At 41.2% G+C, this 15,313-nt stretch overlaps 1 protein-coding gene across 5 annotated transcripts in view; it reads left to right on the forward strand.

Moving 5' to 3' along the window:
- The window catches only part of LOC127582348 (zinc finger RNA-binding protein-like), a 68,528-nt gene that overhangs the window by 27,754 nt on the left and 25,461 nt on the right, over positions 1-15,313 (forward strand). For 3 of the 5 annotated variants that reach the window (XM_052037504.1, XM_052037505.1, XM_052037508.1), the window contains 5 exons: positions 867-1,103; positions 1,599-1,846; positions 3,933-4,115; positions 9,333-9,567; positions 13,080-13,261. In XM_052037504.1, the coding sequence (XP_051893464.1) occupies positions 867-1,103; positions 1,599-1,846; positions 3,933-4,115; positions 9,333-9,567; positions 13,080-13,261 (1,085 nt within the window). The remainder of the gene's footprint in view (positions 1-866; positions 1,104-1,598; positions 1,847-3,932; positions 4,116-9,332; positions 9,568-13,079; positions 13,262-15,313) is intronic. The other 2 variants (XM_052037507.1, XM_052037509.1) reach the window with 1 other exon arrangement.

A 15,313-nucleotide genomic window follows, 5' to 3' on the forward strand; every position in this document is an offset into this window, starting at 1 on the left:
CTTGCATTTCCTGTCCATAATATTTTTAAGTGTCATGCTCAAAATTCCAAAAAAATAAAAACAATAAGCTCCATAGGAAAACCAAATGAAGAATATAAGTAACTTTATAGTTCTGCATAGCAAGTAGATTTCACAGGTTTTTATTTAAAGTCAATGTGTTAATATTAATATGTGGTATTATTGCCCACTCTAGTTCCATGTGACTTAAAATAAGAAACACAGTGAAAGATGTATGCAGTTTTGGATGTACTAAGTTTGTAACGCTCCAGATGTTGAAGTTTACTACTGATGCAAAACAGTTCTACTTTTCAAAACCCAGAATCTCTTGTATCCTGAAGTTTGCATGATTTCAACTGCCCTTTGTAGTTGATCATCGTCCTGGATCTAGTCAGTACAAATAGGAATATTTTAACAGACAGAGGCTATCTGGCCCCTCAGATCAGCAACTTAAGGAATACCAATGGACTTATTGGAAACATGCTGACTCACCATCATCTATCAGCATAGAAGTCTGGAATGCACTACTATAGGCACTACAGCAAGCTGGCAATTCCCTGTAGGCATGCCAGCTACCCATCAATGTATTTAGACCAATGTTCTAAACTCTTGGAATGTGAGAAACAGAACGAGTGATAGTGAGCATTTGGATATTCCAGTGAAAACGAGTCTCCTTGCTCAAGGGCAAGAACAATATTTACATACTAGTTTATATTTTGATGATAATTATACATGTTCAGGTCTGTGCAAAGAATCAATTTGAACAAATGTGTTTGAATGCGTTATTGTCAAAGCTGAAATTAAAACTCCTCTGTAATCAAGTTCTACCAAATCAGATAACATTTTCCCCTTTTATTTTTGTCTTTCAGTAGCTCCAAAAACTAGTTTCAGCCAGACTACAACACCATACACGCAAACACAACAGTCGAGGCAAGTTACTGCAATAAAGCCAGCACCCACTCCAATCCCAGTTACAACTAGCTATACAGTGTATCCCGTGGTAACGACTGTGCAACCCACTGTGCAACCCACCGCAGCAGTAGCCACTGCTGCTGTATCATATACACAGACACCCTCATACAATACAACACCCGTCAGTTATTCAGGTAAGTAATCCTTCTTTGATTTATCCATTATTGTTTTGGTCTAGCACTTATCTCTGCTGTTGAGGACTTCTGAGCAAAATCAATATGTCCCTTTTGTGTAGCTTTTATGTAGTGTTTATAAATAGTACATATATTATTTTTGATGCAGTCCTGCCTCTGTTTTCCACATATGCTCTTTCTCAACACTTTCTTGACCAAGCTAATGTTTCATGAATGCAAAGTTGCTTATCACCAGTTGTTACTGATTTTAGTCAGCATTTAATCAATTTTCTGGTTTGCCATCTTCTGTTTTGTATCCAGACTGCAAAGCAGAGCACCATTAGGAAATGTTCTTTTGCGAGGAAATGAAAACTAAAATTAACTGTGGCAAGGTTGCAGTATTTAAGAGTTGCTGTTCTATCACTTGGTTATTAAGGGTGGATGTTGATAATTAAACCATAATGGCCAATGTTACGCCATGAAGTAGTTTATAATCACAATTATTTGCCATATTAGGGTCAAGTTACTCCGGTTATGAAGCTGCTGTATACCCTGCTGCTACGTCATACTATCAGCAACCACAGAAGCCCCCAGCCACCACCTGGACTAGCACTGGAACTGGGACAGGAACCAGTGCCAATACAGGAAGCACTTTCATCAAAAAACCTGCCTTCCAGAACAAACAGCAAAAACCAAAGCCACCACCTAAACAGCCACAGCTTCACTATTGTGATGTCTGTAAAATTAGCTGTGCTGGTCCACAGGTAATTGGTTTTGAAGAAAGCATACTACTGTCTGTACATATTTTAAGAAATAATGATTCCACCCTCTAAATCAATGTGGTTAGTTTAGATCCTATGAAAAACACCAACCTTTCTCTATCTTCAAAAGATTTGAGCATGTATCTTTTTTTATTAAACTTTTAGAATGATTTTTGTATCTTGCTGAACATAATTGTATTTTTTATCTATATAGAAAGCTTCACAAAGCGCACATTTGCTATGAGGATTACACTATCTAATTTTGGCATATCCATCGAACATATTACATTAGGTGTGATGTGTATAAAAAGAAAACCCCTTCCCATTCTTTTGCTGTGTTCAAGTTTCCTGTTCCAAAGTTGCTGTCTCCGATTAGTTTATTTTTTGTTACCTCATGTGCAAACTATTTAATTGTATATCCAAAGTGAAGTGTTTGAAGCCCATACATAAACACACAGTTGGAACTGTTAGATGCCAATAATGGAATGCAGCCCTGGATTAGTTTATGTCTCCCAGGTTTTCTATTCTGCCATTCCACATAGCCCTGTTATGGTGTTGGGAGCTGTTGTTGCCTTGCAGCCAAGAACAACACAGAATATGTCAGAAAACAAAGTTGCTGTTGTCCTGGGCCACCTGGCTCAATATCACACAAGGCCTTGCCTTTACTTTTTTAGAATGTGATTGTTGCTGATAGGATTGATTCTTGCTGTACAATCCTAATGGTTTTGAAGGTGGCGTGGGCCTTGAACAGGTGCAATCAGTGAGGAAGGTCCCTCTACAACTCTGTTGAGTGGAGGACTCCAGAATTTTGATCTGGCAACAAAGCAGATCCCAGGATATGTTGAAGTCAGGATAGCATGCAAGGACCTGAGAAATAGGATCAGAGCAGTCAATTTGGCTCCTTAATCCTAAATGGTCTATCTCTTATTTTGAGACTATATTCGTTAGCTTTTCATTCCTTGATCCAGATCTACATGTTGAGCCCTCTAAAGATTGCGTATTTTTCAATAAAGCCAGCTCTCATTCTTTCTTTGAACTCTAGGAAATAGAGACCTAGACGTAGCCTACTGAACCTCTCCTTGTATGACAGACGCACCATCCCAGGGACCTATCTGATTGATCTTTTCTGTACTCCTTCTTTAGCAAGTGTATTTTCCTTTGGAAAGGTACATGATGCACAATACTCCAGTTGTGGTCTCATTAAGGCACAGTATTGTTGTAGCACAACATCTTTACTCTTGTACTTAAGTGGTACATTGGCCTTTGAGAGATTTGTCTGCAGTATCTCCAGGATTACTTTCATTGACTTGTGTGCAGGAATGCCCAGGTCTATTTGAACATCAACATTTTTCAATCTCTTACCATTTAAGAAGTACTCAGCATTCTGTTTTATCTACCAAAGTGGATCACTTCACATTTTTGTTCTCCATTTGTCTTGTTGCTGCCCACTCACTGAACCTTTCTCTATCCCCTTAATATCTCTGTGTCTTCCTTTTTACTCACATTCCCTCTTACATTTGGTCATCAAGAAACTTTAGGAATATTGCATTTAATCACCTCAACCAAATCATTGATAACTTGTTGGTGATGGTGTTCTCCTGCACCTGATTCTATGGGTCCTCGTGGAGGAGGTCATGGATTTGGTTGCTGGTGCGAAGATGCCTTGGCAAATTGAACCATCCTATTTTGTAGATAGTAATACAGACACAGTCTACTGGTAGTGGAAGGGATGTGTACCTCCCTTAGGATTTTTCCTCCTCTGAGATGGATAATGTTTATACACTTAGCTAATGGTATTTAGGTAAAGAATTTTCATGCTTAACTTCAAACATTAGCACTTGAGCAGATTAAGAGTTGTATATGCCTGGATTTTAGTTTTTCAAATGAGAAGTTTAAGGGGTTTGAGTTTTCTGAGTGGAAAAGGTGGTCAAAACTGCTCTTAATTTGAAAATTGAAAAGCAAAGATTTTTTCCACAATGAAATTGGCCAATTTACTTATGGCATATTGTATCATTACATGGAAAAATGAATCTGTAAGTCCAGACATTTCTCACATTTTAATTTTTAATCTTCTTCTTCCCTCTCCAAGACTTACAGGGAACATTTGGAAGGCCAGAAGCACAAGAAGAAAGAAGCAGCTTTAAAGGGTGGAAGTCAGGCAACCAGTGGACCTCGTGGTGCCCAAGGCCAGCTGCGATGCGAATTGTGTGATGTGTCTTGTACAGGTGCAGATGCCTATGCTGCACACATACGCGGTGCCAAGCACCAAAAGGTATTTGTCACGATTCATTAAGTACTGAATATACTCAAAGTACAGAGTAATGCTATCTACATTGTATGTCTGTCAATAGTTAAAAGGCAGGTTATTATTTCTGGACTCTCAGTTCTGATGATGACTGTCAGCCCAGATTGTTAATTTGTTTTTTTTTTATTTTTAGATGCTGTAGGTGCCTGCTGTGTAATTCCAACATACTGGTTTTTCTTGTTCATTGCTAATATACTGGTTTAGGATTAACTCATCACTGGGCTACTGGAAAAGATCATAATCAGGTTCATTTTTGACATATGTTGTGAAATTTGTTGTTTTGTGGCGGCAGTACAGTGCAAGACAAAGACATAAGAATTACTATAAGTTACAAAAGTAAGTAAATAGTGCAAAAGAGGAACAATAAGGTAGTGTTCATGGACCATTCAGAAATCTGATGGCGGAGGGGAAGAAGCTGTCCCCGAAACATTGAGTGTGGGTCTTCAGGCTCCTGTACCACCTCCCTGATGGTGGTAATGTGAAGAGGCTATGTCCCGGGTGGTGAGGGTCCTTAATGATGGATGCCACCTTCTTGAGGCACTGGCTCTTGGAGATGTCCTTGATGGTGGAGAGGGTTGTGTCTGTGATGGAGCTGGCTGAGTCTACAACCCTCTGCAACCAGTGATGCAACCAGTCAGAATGCTCTCCACTGTACATCTGTAGAAATTTGCAAGAGTCTTTGGTGACATAGCAAATCTCCTCAAACTCCTAATGAAGTAGAGCCGTTGGCAAGCCTTCTTCGTGATTGCATCAGTGTGTTGGGCCCAAGATAGAGCCTCTGAGCTGTTGATGCCCAGGAACTTGAAGCTGCTCACCCTTTCCACCGCTGACCCCTCAGTGAAGACTGGTGTGTGTTCTCCCAACTTGCCCTTCCTGAAGTCCACAATCAATTCCTTGGTGTTGTTGACATTGAGTGCGAGGTGGTTGTTGCAACACCACTCGACCAGCCGAGCTATCTCACTCCTATATGCCTCCTCATCACCATCTGAGATTCTGCCAACAACAGTGGTGTCATCGGCAAATTAATAGATGGCATTTGAGCTGTGCCTAGCCCACGCAGTCATGAGTGTCAAGAGAGTAGAGCAGTGGGCTAAGCATGCATCCTTGAGGTGTGCCTGTGTTGATCAACAGTGAGGAGGAGATGTTTCTGCCGATCCGCACTGACTGTGGTCTCCTGGTAAGGAAGTCAAGGATCCAGTTCCAGATGATGGTGTAGAACGTTGAGCTGTAGTCAGTAAACAGCAGCCTGACGTATGTATTGCTGTTGTCTAGGTGCTCCAAAGCTGAGTGGAGAGCCAGTGACATTGTGTCCACTGCAGACCTGTTGTGGCAGTAGGCAAATTGCAGCGGGTCCAGGTCCTTGCTCAGGCAGAAGTTAATTCTAGCCACCACCAACCTCTCAAAGCACTTCATCACAGTAGATGTGAGTGCTACCGAGTGATAGTCGTTAAGGCAGCTCACCCTGATCTTCTTGGGCACCGGTATGATTAATGCCCTTTTGAAGTAAGTAGGAACTTCCAACTGCAGCGGTGAGAGGCTGAAGATGTCCTTGAGCACTCCCGCTTGTTGGTAGGCACAGATTTTCAGTACCCTGCCAGGCACACCATCAGGACCCAAAGCCTTGCGAGGGTTCAGCCTCTTGAAGGGTGTTCTGACATCAGCCTCCGAGACAGATCACAGGGTCAACGGATGCTGCGGGGATTGGCACAAGATGTAGTGTTATTCTCCCTTTCAAAGTGTGCATAAAAGGCATTGAGCTCATCAGGGAGTGAAGCATCACGGCCATTTATGCTGTTAGGTTTCGCCTTATAGGAAGTAATGCCATGCAAACCCTGCCACAGCTGTCACATGTCCGATTGTGTCTCTAACTTCACATGGAATTGCCTTTTCACTCTCACGATGGCCTTCCAAAGGTCGTACCTGGACTTGGGGTTCTGGATCGCCAGTCTGAATGCCACAGATCTAGTCCTCAGCGGAGTGTGAATCTCCTGGTTCATCCAGGGCTTCTGGTTTGGGAAAACTTGGTATGTTCTCAACAGCACACACTCATCCATGCAGATCTTGACGACATCCATGACAGCCGTGTCATCTTCATTTCAGATCTGAAGATGCATCTCTGAATGTGGTCCAGTCCACAGATTCAAAGCAGTCGTCTAAATGCTCCTCCGTCTCCCTTGATCATGTCTTTGCAGTCCTCACCACTGGTGCTGTAGTCTTCAGTCTCTGCCTATATGTTGGGAGTAGAAGTACAGCCAGGTGATTGGACTTGCCAAAGTGCGGGTGCAGGATAACATGGTGAGCGTTCTTGATGGAGGTTTAACAGATCAAGTGTGTTGACTACTCTGGTTCCACAGGTGATTTGTTGGTGGTAGTTTGTCAGACTTCTCCAAGCTGGCCTGGTTGAAGTCCCCCATGATGATCAGGAAGGCATTGGGTTGTGCTGTCACATGACTGTTGATCACGGTACTCAGCTCCTCCAGTGCCAGCTCGACATTTGCCGGGGTGGAATGTACACCGTTACTAGGATGAGAGTGGAGAACTCCCTCAGCAGATAAAACGGATGACACTTGACTGTCCAGGTCAGGGGAGCAGGACTGTGACAGAACCGCCACGTCTGTGCACCGTGATGAGTTAATCATTAAGCAAACGCCACCGTCTCTGTCTTTACCTGACGCCACTGTCCAGTCGATGCGGTGGATAGTGAAGCCCTCGGGCTAGAGTGCTGGGGGTGAGCCATGTCTCTGTGAAGCAACACAACAGTCCCTGATGTCCCTCTGGCACTGCAGTCTTGCTCTGAGGTCTTCAATTTTATTTTCCAGAGACTGTACATTAGTCAGGAGAATGGTGGGGGGAGGGGGCGCCTTAGGACCCTGTGTTTCAGTTTTACCTGCAGCCATGTTTTCTGAAACAATGGGGATGTTCCTTGAGCTTCCAGCTGCTGCACTCCCTGGGTGGTCTGGAGTCCAACAAGTTTCAAGTTGAAGCAATATTCCAAGGTAACTCCTTTGTCCATGGAAGCAGTCTTTGCTGAGTATGTGAGACTTTAACCCACCCTTCCTGACCTTCAGCTTGTACTCTAGCACTAGGGCCCCTACTTCTAGAATCCTCATTAGTTGATACCATTGTTTACAGATTTAAAAGCTTAATTTACTTTTTTTTGCATCTGTAAAAATGGTGTCAATTAATGTAGAGTATAGAACAAGGGATCCTAGTTTCATGATAAGGGATCAATCATTCACAACTGCAATGTGGAGAAATTTGGAGCATTGTGTATATTTGGAATTTTTCACCACCGAAAGTTGTGTTCAATTAGTATGTATTTTTGAAAGAGAAAAATTTATGGACTAAGAGTCAAACCATAAGATGATGGGGGGAGGGGCAGCAGAGTTCACATCACAATCAGTAATGACATTGAATGGCAGTGCAGTCTCAGAGTCATTTGTGGACTATTCATTATTAGGGGGAAACTGCTCTGGTTTCAGGAATTTGTTTTATATCTATTGTACATGGTAATAGAAAGAATGCTAGAAAACCTGAAATATAAGAATATCAGTTTGAGAGTCTGATTTTGATCTTGTTCAGTTAAGCTGAATTTTCTGTGTTTTTCCCCCTTGTATTGAGCATATAGAGTTATCACTTACGTGCTAACATAAAATCAGGCTGGGATATAAATCTGGCTTGTTATTAAACTGAATATAGAATGTCCCTTGATTTAGAACATGTTGTTAGAACATAGAACAGTACGATGTTGTGCCAAACTAGTTAAAAGCCTACTAAGCTAGTTCCTTCAGCTTACACAAGTCCATATCCCTCCATTCTCTGCATACTTATGTGCCTATCTAAGAGCCTCTTAGACTCTATCATACCTGCCTTCACCATCACCCCGGCAGTGCATTCCAGATGTCCACCACTCTGTGTGTGTGTGTGTGTGTGTGTGTGTGTGTGTGTGTGTATATACAAAAAAAAACCCCAAACCTTAAATGCATGCCCTCTAGTATCAGACATTTTGGCCCTAGGAAAAAGATACTGTCTGTCTACTCTACCTATGCCCCTCATAATCTTATAAATTTTTATCAGGGCTCCCCTCAGCCTCTGGTGCTCCAGAGAAAACAACCCAAGTTTGTCCAACCTCTCCTCATAGTACATACACTCAAATCCAGCAACATCCTGGTCAAAGCTCTTCTGAACCCTCTGCAAAGCCTCCACATCCTCCCTATAATGGGGTGACCAGAATTCAATGCAATGCTCCAGATGTGGCCTAACCAGAGCTTTATAAAGCTGCAACATAACTTTCTGACTCTTCAAATCAGTACGTCGACTAGTAAAGGCAAGCATGCCATACTCCTCCTTTACCACCCTATCAATTTGTGCAGCCACTTTCAGGGAGCTAGGGACTCAAACCCCAAGATCCCTTTGTATATCAACACTGTTAAGGGTCCTGCCATTGACTTTGTACTGTCCCTTTACATTTGATCTCCCAAAGTGCAACAGCCCACATTGGCAGAACATACCCAAATTTGGTATCTTATTTTTTCAAATCCACGTCCATATGTGAAACTTAAAGTTCTCAGCCCCCATCACCCTGTTTCTTTCCCTGCCCCCTTCCACCCATTCCATCTGCCCATCACCCAAAAAGTCCTCCCACTGGTTTTCCTCCCCCACTGTTCCCATCTGCCCTCCCCACCTCCCTCACTTGATTCCAGGCTCCACCATCCTCTTCTATCATATTCCATCATCTTCAGGCCTTTGTTGCCTCTACCTCCCAGTTCCTGTTGCTATTTCCACTCTTCCCTCCTCCATCTGCCTACCACCCTTTTTTTTAAACCTGGATTCACCTACCACTTGCTAGCTCTTGCTCCACCTCTTGCCTCCATCTTTTTATACTGGCCATCTCCTCTCCATCAGTCCAGATGAAAGGTCTTGACCTGAAATGTCGACTGTCCATTTGCCTCCACGGATGCTGTCTGACCTGCTGAATTCCTCCAGCATCTTGTGTGTTGCTCCAGATTCCAGTATCTGCAGTCTCTTGTGTCTCCATTCTCAGTTAAGGAACTGTATTTGATGAATGTGAAATGCTTTGGGAGAATCTAGTACTGTTCAGAACTAATTGCAACCCTCATTCACCAAGAGTTTCTCTATGATGAAAGGTTAAATGTATTTTAACAGTTCTATTCATTTCTGCAGGTTGTTAAATTGCACACCAAGTTGGGTAAACCAATTCCCTCTACAGAGCCAGTTGTTGTGAATTCAACATCAACTGCAGTGAATAAAACAATGAGCAGTACTGCCACCACCACAGCCACAATACCAGCAGCCAGCCAAATGCCTCCCAAGCCAGCTGTTGCCTTCACTAATAGTACAAGCAAGCCAGCTACAGTGGCAGTGAAGAAACCTGTAACACCCAAAATAACATTTGTTGGTACGTTAAAAATTCTGAATTGTGTTAAATGTGCTCTTTCCCAGCTTTGGCCTGTGATTAATCTGAAGATTGTTACTCTGTTCAGTCATTACTTTCTGCACAGCTTGAGAGTTCAGTCTGTTAATCTAGAAAACATAAAAAAAAGTAGCAGTAGGCCATTTGACCGTTTTGTGCCTGCTCCATCATTCAATAGGATCAAGACTAGTCTATCCTAATATCATATTCCCACTCTCTCTCCATACACCTCGATACATTTTGTATCTGGAATTCTTCTACCTCCTTAAATTTATTCATTGACTAAGCCTTCATAGCATTCTGTGGTAGAGAACTCTATAGGTTCATCACACTGAGTGAAATTTCTTCTCGTCTCAGTCCAAGTGGTCTTGCTCTGTATCATGAGACTGTGACCTCTTGACCTCTTGTTCTAGGCTAACTCCACCCTATCAGTGGGTGGGGTGGTGTGTGGAGGGGGAACATCCTCTCAGCATCTAGTCTGTTGAGCCTTGTCAGAATTTTGTAGGTCTTTGAGATCTTGTGCTTCTAAGCTACAGTGAATACAGGCCTGGACAACCCAATATCTCCTCATACAAATCAGGAATCAGAATTGGTGAGTCTTTACATTCCCTCTCTGGCAAGTGTATCCTTTCTTGGGTAAAGCAAAGATCAGAACTACATATACATAGAATACTCCAGGTGTGGTCTCCCTGTAGGATCAGACTTGGTGCTTCGAAGTTTGCCATGACATGAAGCTGGATAGGCTAGTGAGGAGAATGCACACTGATGTCTTACTGCCACATCCACTGGTGCTCTCTTATTTATTCTACAAGTTATATCCTGAAAATTTTCAATAAATTTCCTTTAATAAGTTCACGTTGGCTTTCTTTAATCTGTTAATATTTTTGAAGTGTCCTGTTATCACATAGTTTATAATAGACACTAGTGTTTTCCCTATTGCTGACCTGTCAGTAGTTTTCTGTGTTTTCTCTCACTTTTAAATAGTGGATTTATATTTGTCACCTTCTGATCTGCAGGAATCATTCCATAATCTCAAATTTTGGAAGATGACAACCAATGCATCCTCCATTTCTATTCTAGCCCATTTAGCACTCAGTGATGCAGATGGAGGCTCTGGGAATTTATCAGCTTTCAGTCCCATTAATTTCTCCGGCACTCTTTTTTGAGTACTTTTCAATTCCTGGAATTGCTCTTTAAGTTTTGGTTCCCTGGCATTTCTGGCAAGTTATTTATGTCCTCTTTCCTGAAGGCAGAACCAAAGTCTTTGCTTAATTGTTCTGCCATTTCTTAGTCCCTGTTATAAATTCACAAGTTTCTGATCATAAGGGACCTGTCTTTGTCTCCACTAATCTTTTTCATTTTATGTAGTTTTTACAGTCTGTTTTTAATGTTCCTTTGCAAGTTTGCTCTCATACCCTTTCCCTTTTTTTCCTGCTCTATTTCTAGAGTGCTCCCGATCTTTGTGCTTGCCACTTTTTTTTGGCTATATAACTTTTAACTTCTATTAACTATGGTTGGGATGCTTCTCCGAACCAGGAAGAAATGTGTAACTGTTGCAGTTCTTGCATTTGTTTCTTATCCATCTTGTGCCTTTCAATGTAGCTCCCTAGTCTATCATAGCTAGTTAACTTTTCATTATCTTTGTAGATTCCTTTTTTTAAATTTAGGATCTTAGTTTCACATTGAACTACTTCAGTTTCCATTGTAAGTACTTGGCACTCTGGTCACATGATCTTGTCACATGTGGTCTTGTAACGTAAGGACCCTGCCCAGCAAAGTTAAACTAACCCCTTCTCATTGCACAGTACCCAACCTAGGATAACCTGTTCCCTAATTGACTCCTCACGCTGTTCTAAAAAACCATTCCATTCACACTCCAGGAATTCATCCTCCACAATATTATTGCTAGTTTTGTTTGATCAGTCTATAAGTAGATTAAAGCCACTCATGATTATTGTAGCACCCTTCTTACATGCATCCTTAATTTCCAGTTTGATGATGTCCCCTACATTATCACTACTGTTTGGATGCCTGTAGACAACTCCTACCAATGTTTACTGCCCGTTGTTTCTTAGCTCCACCCTGACAGATTCTACATTTTCAATTTCTGAGCTAAATTCTTCCTCACCATTGTTCTGATTTCATCTTTCACAACCACTTTTCCCTTCTTGCGTATCCTTCCTGTTTATCAATTATCCTTGGAGATTTGACTCCAAGCCTTCATCACCCTGCAGCCATGCTTTGCAATGGCAGTTATGTCATCTCTTTTTATATCTATTAGTGTTAATTTGTTATGCATTGTGAAACAGGACTGTGCAATCATGAAAGCCTTCTGCTAAATATCCATTTAAACAATTTATCTGAGCAGCATCATTTAACGTTGTGAAGCAATCAGCCCATTTACAGTTACAGTGTATCCCATTGAGAGCTTTATTAATGTTTTTCACCTGTTGCTGAATTCCCTCACTGTTTTGGCCATTTTGGCAATGTACAGCAAGGCATCTTTTCACTGCAAAGAGTCAGACCTTGGAGAGGGAAGCTATCCATCCAGTGGGGTTTTATACATATCTTTATGCTATATACTCTACAGGTCCTCCCCAGCTTATGAATACCTGACTGTCTACAACCCATATAGACAAGCGAGCATTTGGGAGACGGGCAGGATAGATTTGCCAACTGCTGTGGGGCTGCAGGCATCTTCTGCCATGCGTGAAGTTGGTTCGCGGCTGCATTTCTGACTTGCGAACTGTTTGGAACCTGCAGAGGACCTGCAGTGGTGTATTGTCGTTTTATGAATAGAACCTATTTGTTTTAATTGGATGTGCCCAATCAAAAATAATAGACTAGATGCTTGTTATATTCTGCCAAAATTAACAAGCATCTGTTTTATTTTTTTTAATTGGGCACCTTCAAAAGATGTGTGTAGTCTAGAGCTATTGGTTCAGTATAATCTCTTCATTAAATGGCTATGTCTTTTAGCTAGAAAACTTAAATGTTATTATTGGTGCCTGTAATTTGTGTCGTTGTTATATGTGCGTACACGGATGGGCATATGTCTTGAATGTGATACTTGCTGTTTGGTGAGAACTATCTGCTTAGTTACCCTTTCATGAAAGAAGCTATTAATTGATCTTGTTAGTGGGTTCCTTGGTAATAACACTATATTGTTAAATCGCTGGTGTTTTACAACTTGTGCTGTAATGTTTCAACAAATTATTCATAATAAATGTGCAGGAATTTTATATTTTGATTGACTAATGAAGAGAGACAACTTGGATTTCAGGGTAATGGAACAGGCGTTTTTGCTCGACTCTGGAATTATGTTGGTCTTGACTTTGGGTTTACACTAGTTTGTACAGATGCTATAATTGTGGTACAGATGCATGCTTGATCTTTAATTTCCAGATTAAGTATTATAACTGCATGTAGTAGTAAATACATACTGCATTCTGGTTTCCGTATGAATAAGTTCAAAAACTTCTCTTCCTAATTTAAAGGAGGAAACAAATTGCAGACGATGGGAAACAAAGTGGAGGATGTTAAAGTCCCAAATGCTAAGCCAGAGTCTCAGATGCAGGAATTCAAGACTGACCAGGTCGCAGCACCAGTGCCAGCTTCCACTATCCCGGCACAGCTTCAGAATGATGTACAGCCTGTAGGCCACGATTATGTAGAAGAGGTATCTTTGTCAAAAATATTTCTAGGATATTTGTTCTATTCTTAAACACTCTGGCAACATTGAATCATGAATGGAGAATATTTTTAAGTTTTATAAAAGCTGTTAAAATGTGCAAAAGGGAAGGAGAGTCTGGGCAGAATTTATTTATAAATAAACTTTCCTTTGTTGCACTCCTCTCTTATCAAAATTTTCAATTCTAATGACTAACATTTTCCTAATTGTGTCTTTTGCAACTAAAGTTCTGCTTATTTGAAGGAACTGATAAGATTTCACATTGTTGTTATTCTGAAATTTGGTATCCCCTTTGATTATCTATAAGGACTCCTGCATCATGCAAATGGTTGTTGGACCTGACAATTGGTTGTAAGGTTGTGGGGGCATGGGTGGGGCGTGATTGCCCAGCCCAAATTGAACGGTATCACATCTGAAGGGTTGTTTAGTGAGGTATTAGAGGTAACTGGAGCTGTAACTGAATGAGAGTCAGAAGAAGTTTGAGAAGATCCCTGAATAACTCTCCAAAATAATTTATGTTGTGCTTGCATTGCATATAATTCACTCCTCTCCACTCCCCGAATCAATGTGTGCTTCAAGACTACCCAAGTTTCCAGCCAAACTATTATAGGACAGCAACATCACTGCATCTATCTACCAACATAGAAAATTGTTTAGGTAATTCCTGCCTACAAAAATGCAACAAGTATCACCTGAACAGTTACCACTTTAACAGACTATTCATGATCATTGACAAAATGAACAAAGTTTTGAGAATGCTTTCAAGTCCTATTTAATCAGCTAATAACTTCTACACTGCTGCTCAGTTTGGGTTTTGGAAGCTTATGGTCTCATTGCAGTCTTAGTTCAAATGTGGACAAAAGAGCTGAATTTGTAGGTGTGGTGAGTGATTGCTCTTGATGTCAATGCAACATTTGACTGAGTACACTATCAAGGAACCTATTAAAATTGAAGTCAGTGGGAATCAGTGGAAAATTCTTCAGAAGCTGGAGTCATACCTAGCACAAGATGGTTTTGGTTGTTAAGGTCAGTCATCTCAGCTTCAGAACATTATTGCATTTTTTCTTTGAGGCACTGTCCTAGATCTAAAATTTTTCACATGTTTCACCAAGACCTACCCTCTTTCAGAAGATCAGCATTGGGATGTTTGCTGATGATTCTGTTTCCAGTTCTATTTGCAATTTGGGTAACGAAGCAAACTGGTTCATATGCAGCAAAATCTAGATAATATTCAGACTTGGGTTGAAAAGTGCAAGTCATTTTTATTGCACACAAATGCAAGGCAGTATCCTTTAACAAAAGAGGCAAACACCTACTCTTGACTCTTGTGGCATTCTAATTGCTGAAATTCCCCAACATCAAAATCTTTGTCCATAAACTCAACTGGACCATCCATATAACTGCTGAGGATACAAGAGCAGGTCAAAGGCTAGGTATTCTCTTGACAAGCCTTTTGCGCCATTTACAGATCATGTCAGAAGTACGATTCTATAGTCTCCACTTGCCTGAATGAGTTCAGCTCCAACAACAATCTAGAAGTCCAGCATGGTTTAGGACAAACTGATCTGTTTGATTGACACTACTTCCATCACTTTAAGCAATCATAGAGCTGTTGATGCGAAAGATCCTGGTTATCTGCAGACCCTTATGTTGCAAGGTTGATACGTGACATCCAAGTATAGCCACGGATACTGTGTTGGTAGCTCAGTTGTGTGTTGACACTGCAGGACTTTGGCTGAGTCTTCTTTGATTTCCAAGTGGTGAACCTTAATCATGAGCTGCAGTCTTGCTGGCTGTGTGCCACGTAACTGTCGTTTGTGACTATTTCTGTGTCTTTCTGCCAATACTGAAAACCTATAGGTCAGCTTTCTTGAGTGTGTCTTTGTATCTCTTTTTTTGGACTTCCTTGGAGCACTGCCCTTGCTGTAGTTAACTGTACAGTAGAATTATTGGAATGCATAATTTTGTATAAATCCAACATGGCTAGTCCAGCATAGCTGTGCTGTAATAAGCATCACTCTGACGCCCGTGATGCTACAT

The sequence above is a fragment of the Pristis pectinata genome, chromosome 24 (assembly GCF_009764475.1).
Source record: "Pristis pectinata isolate sPriPec2 chromosome 24, sPriPec2.1.pri, whole genome shotgun sequence".
NCBI classification, from domain to species: domain Eukaryota; kingdom Metazoa; phylum Chordata; class Chondrichthyes; order Rhinopristiformes; family Pristidae; genus Pristis; species Pristis pectinata.